This window comes from Crassostrea angulata, chromosome 2 (genome assembly GCF_025612915.1).
Source record: "Crassostrea angulata isolate pt1a10 chromosome 2, ASM2561291v2, whole genome shotgun sequence".
In the NCBI taxonomy this organism is placed as follows: Eukaryota; Metazoa; Mollusca; class Bivalvia; order Ostreida; family Ostreidae; genus Magallana; species Magallana angulata.
This window is the reverse complement of record NC_069112.1, coordinates 50,048,877-50,054,351: the sequence shown is the minus strand read 5'-3', so window position 1 is coordinate 50,054,351 and position 5,475 is coordinate 50,048,877. Positions and strand designations below refer to the sequence as shown.

The 5,475-nt window shown below is 35.9% G+C and overlaps 1 protein-coding gene across 1 annotated transcript; it reads right to left on the bottom strand.

The window, feature by feature from the left end:
* Positions 1-1,842: 1,842 nt before the first annotated feature.
* On the bottom strand, positions 1,843-3,465 carry LOC128171321 (dynein light chain Tctex-type 5-like). The gene is made up of 2 exons (XM_052837096.1): positions 3,071-3,465; positions 1,843-2,646 (listed from the first exon to the last, which is right to left on the bottom strand). The coding sequence occupies exons 1-2, from the start codon at positions 3,215-3,217 to the stop codon at positions 2,077-2,079; spliced, it is 717 nt and encodes a 238-aa protein (XP_052693056.1). The 5' UTR covers positions 3,218-3,465; the 3' UTR covers positions 1,843-2,076.
* Positions 3,466-5,475: the final 2,010 nt, after the last annotated feature.

The window sequence follows — 5,475 nt, the reverse complement described above, 5'->3', positions numbered from 1 at the left end:
GAAGACCCTAATTAATCCGCATTTGAAGTGGCGGGTAGCGAAATGGACTCTGGAGGACCTGCTGCAAATTCTTCTCTTCATATTTTCTTTTGCGAATCTATATTCTGTCAAACTTATTAACGGAGTTCCGATTTTCCAAGGGGACCACACTGTGTGTTTGATTGCGTTTCAAGTTGCAAATTTAAAGAGGAGAGGGGGAGGGGTGGGGTCAGGATTCTCGAACTCCGTCTATATCTGCACGTGTACTAGCGTAACCAACAATGCATAACATAAAGCTAGTCAACCATACACTAGCAAACAGTTACATAACAATGGACTTGCAAAAATTTACTCAGAAATGTACTTTTTCACAGCTAGTCAACTGTGCACTTGTATTCAGCTTTCAAACCATGCATAAACATTCACCTAACCAATCGCGCGCTTGCGAACAGCTATTTATCAGTGTACATACATGTATACAAGAATTAGCTAGCATACATATAACATGCAACCAATAGCACATCCAAATAGCCAAACAATGCACTTGTATATTTCTTGTCAACATCAACTAATTAACCAAACACGTACAAATAGCTATAGTATTATACACGCACATGTAGTCAGCTGCTATATTGTAAAACTTGAAATGACTGGACGTGTGTAATTACAAAATTGACATGGCACCTACTTGTTATATCACATATAGATTTTGGTACGTAAACACATCAACCCAGTTTTTTTTTTACAATATGACACCATCTGAATACTTTTCACCTTGACAACCTTATGAACATTTTTATTTAACCAATAAAAGACCTGAATGTATTTAAGTGTTGATAGCACAATTTTAAGGTATCATGTCCTGCACGTGATAAATCTCTGACATACACACATGGACACAGGGGAATCTAAGTACCCTCACTGTGTACAGATTAGAAATATCATACACTTTAGATATCGGACGCTTATCTGGCAATGAAGATTAAAATGAAGAGGAAACATCTTAATACACAGTTATACATGTCTGTTTGTGTTACACAATCTCTTTACAAAATTATTATTTCCCCAACCTCAAAAAAAAAACCAAGAAAGAAATGAATTCTTCGAAGAATTCACTTCTTTATTTTGAATTTTTTCCCTTTAAAATGAACAATGTGATGACCGCCACAAGACAAAAAAAATCATCATTTGACGAAAATCAGAAGAGGTAAGCCAGCGACATGTCTGCCGAACTATACACACTGATGTTTTAAACATGGGTGAATAAATTGCCCATAATAGCGACTAATTGAATGAGAGGAGAATTTTCAAAACTTTTTGAAATAATAAAAATTAAATACTTTAATTATCTCGACGATTTTGATTTATTAAAAATTTCGATTATTTGAACTCCTCTCCCCATTTTCATTATTTTTTTATCTTCATTTGGAAGAGGCGTTGTCCACCATTTTATGAAATTTAACAACCAATAAATTTATTAATCATGTGTATTGTTTCTTAGGAATGGTTCAAACGCCAGAACACAAAAAGTTAACGAGCGGTTATGTGACAACAGGTGATCATAAATCATAATCTTAGGTGACTAAAATACACGCTAGTTACAAAAAGCAAAGCGAGGCAGAAGATTGTTCGGATCAGAATTCGTATTATTCTTAATAATCAAAATCAGCCAAAGCTGAACATTTTTAAAGATTATTTTTTCAGTTTACATGTGAAGAATATAAACTGATTAAAATTTCAATTTCATTTTGATAAGCTTTTGTATTTATGAAACCATGGATTAAAATCAAGAAAGCAATTTACTTAATATAGGATTATGGGGAAACAATCTGAAGAAAAAAGCGTAGTAATTAAACTAGCGAATGAATGTATACATGTTTATTATTGAACCATTGTCTAATGATTCAACAAGAATTTTTGGCGTTGTACAAAAACACTAGCAAACCAACAAAAACCCATCATATACATGCAGACACTACACAAAACACTTTGGAATAATAGTAAGAGCACGTGATTGGAGTCCATTTGGCAAGATAGATCTGGCAGTGTGATTGTTAAATCAAAGCTTACACTGACAAGATGCACCGTCTGAATACATTACTCAAAATACAGACCATAGATCATGGCCACGGCGAATATAGAGGTGTTAGAGTATTTCACACTGACGAAGTTGTCCGTGTTCTTGTTCCACAGACACCGGCTCCCGAACTGCATGCCGGGCTTTTCCCGGAGAGACCCGATGCTGACGTTGGTGATGATCTTGTACCGCTTGAATCCCATCTGCTTCACTCTCTCAAGGATGTCAATGGCGACTGTCTGGCTGACGTCACGACACGTGACTGGATCGTACTCAACCTTAGACAAGTGCTCCGCTAACACGCCTTCAGCAAGTTTCTCGACATCACAAACTCGGAAAACCTTGTCCTCATCTGGTTCCAGTTTGTAGGTATTCTCTATCCGGTATGACTTTTTCGGCATGTCGTTTGAGCGCTCACCAAGAGAAGTGATCTCCAATGCTCCCCCAGGATCGTTGATTTGTCCGGACCCTGTCTTGGTGTGGTAGAACTTTGCTGCCGCTATGGACCCCCTCGCCTTCCGGCCCGGCGTGGAGGCGTCACTCCGCGGGAAGTTAGACAGCCTGCGGGACATGCTAAGGGCGCTGGTTATCTTGTGTCAGTGATAAAATGTTCCCCGTGTAGTCTCTATCTTCGTAGTATGGTCGAAGTTCAACACCACTACTCTAACTTTAGTATACTAACTCGCTGGATCAACACCATGGAAGCACCGAGTCTGTTTAATTTGCAAACGGTTTTGCTACCTGTGCACACAATGGTCCACAGCCGCTGTCAGGTAAATAGCGATCGCTGGAATTCAATACACATAAAGGTCCATTATAATCACTCCGCAGTCTTCATTGACTATTAACATTTCTGTCGAAAGTAATTATTCGCAACAAAATGCCTGTCTCACTTAAACACAATGCTATTAAATATCCGGAAGTGCTGTTCTTTCGCCGTAGAATTTTCATACAAAAACTTCAGAAGTCTTGTTTTCGTTAAGTCAATAACTCCAAATTAAGCGACATAAAAACTTTTTTAAAAGAAAATCCTCCCCAGGTGTGTATCTGTTTCTGTTCTCTGTTGCTAGCATCAGCGACGGCTCCACTACAGACTAGGGCGGTCTTCGCTGGTCGTATATAGCCCTGACCCTTCTCATATACAGGCCAACTCTCCACCATGATTTCGTCTTAAGGGATAATCCCAGTAATTCTTAATACTAAAACGATCATACCTTTTTTACTTCTAATATCAACTATAAAATAAAGAAGCTCGAAACCCCCGCGGATTAGTGTATAGTTGTCGTTATAATGCCCAAGATAGGCTCTTGACCCGCCGTAACTTTATAGGTTATTAAATTTCTTCACGGATCACTCACTGTGATTTGCGATACTAAAACGCAATCAAAACGAAATGCATTATAAGGTTTTAAATACATTAATTGCTAGATATAGCGCCATTCACACGGCTCATATCTGATCAATCTGTCTGGGATTTGCCCAAGATAAGTTTGTAACCGAGTGCAGATCTGAATAAAATCAAGTTAAACACAAGATATGAAAGGCTGTCGTTGTAATCTTTAGAGACATACTTCAGTCAGCTTTACTGACAAACAGAATATCATACCAATTTTGTTTGAGAGTTGGCCTTTTAGGTGATTTATTTGTTTGTACATTCATAATAGTTAATTTTCCATAATGATATATGATTCATTAGTTCTAGAGGGTTTAAAATCATCTTTTTATCCAAAATACAAAATTAAAAAAAACAAACAAACAAACCAATTTTTTATAATTTAAACAAAACACACTTCGATTATAACAATTTCTTAAATTGAAAAAAAATTAAATCATTGACATCCATACATGATTGAATTTTTACGAGGGGTGGGATGTGTGGGGGATTATAGAGGTTAGAACCCCAACATTTAAAATACTAAAAAGGATTTTAAACCGCTAAAATCAACAAATGTGAGTAAATTCTAACGAGGCGAATATCTAACATAAATTTTACTTTCCTTGAAATTATCATAAGTGCTTCCAGAGGGGAAGGGGCGATGCCAGTGCTTTACAATGCAATTATAATAACTCGGCCGTGGGTCGGGGTGATCCCGACGCTTGATATGCGCATGGCTTGGAGGAATTTTGCGCAATTTGTCCCGAGTACTGAGATACAATAGACATATACAGGGTGGCCTTTTTTGACAGAAAAAAAAGAAACGAGAAGACTCCGTGTCAATCAAAAATGTTTAATTCATTAAAAGAAAGAGTCAACACCATGTCTGTCTTACGTTGTGTTCTTTCCACTCATATTATGGTTTTTTCATCCTCAAACTGTTTCGTTTCTACCCGACCTCATTTACAGATATATAACTTGTAAAACATAAAACTGGTCAAAGATTTCCTTTAGAAAGAAACAAAAGGACATGTTTATTTTGCAACCAAAATTGTGTAGAAGATGAATGCCACTTTTTAATTGATTGTCCATTATATCAGGAAGAAAGATATTCATTTTTTAATCATATCTCAATACTTTACAAAAATTTTAAATAATCAACAAAGAATGACAAATTTATCTGGTTAATGTTCATTGACGACAGAACAATAAATACAAAGTTAACTGAATATATAATTAATGTTGTCAAAAAGGACAGAATACTTTGAGATCTAAGTGAAGTATTGATGAAACACTCATACAGATCACGATACCATCTTTGTATTTGTATTAGCTTCTTTTCTGACTACATTGATATATATATTATTAATATATTGTAGCATACTGGTGTACATTTGCCAGGCTGCTACATCTACATGTTCATGGAAGTGTATGGATGACTGTGTATTTGTAACCTCTCTTTTAGGAATTTCTCTCTAATATTTGTGATCTTGTATACCCTCTGGGCCAAGAATTGGAACTATTATCAATATTATTATCTGCTTCAATCCCCCCAGAGCTACTTCAGACTCATGGACTTGTCTGCTTGGTGGATTTTAAACTTTGTTATATTGTAGAGGACCTAACCTTCTGTCAACTTATAACATTTTTATGGCATAAAAGTAGCTTTTATAGAAAATTAAAACAACACAGCTTCATGTTACACTGATGTTTTCAGATGTGCTGTAGCATGTTTTTACTTTTAGTTTGGTATGGCATCGAATGTATCTAATTTTAATTCAGTTGGAAATTATTATGATTTTCCTGAAATTGCCACGAATGACAACTCCAGACACAAACTCGATAAAGCAAAGAGTTTATTCTAAAAATTGTTTAGTTTTTCGGATAATATTTTCCCCTCCTCTTGTTCTTGATTTACGTCGTTGGCTCTTGTCGTTTTTAATCAATCATACATTTACATATGTATTTCTTTTTTTAGATCCTGCTGTTTTAACTATAGTTGGATCATGCAACTAATAAATAATACGTATATGTTTTGTTGAAA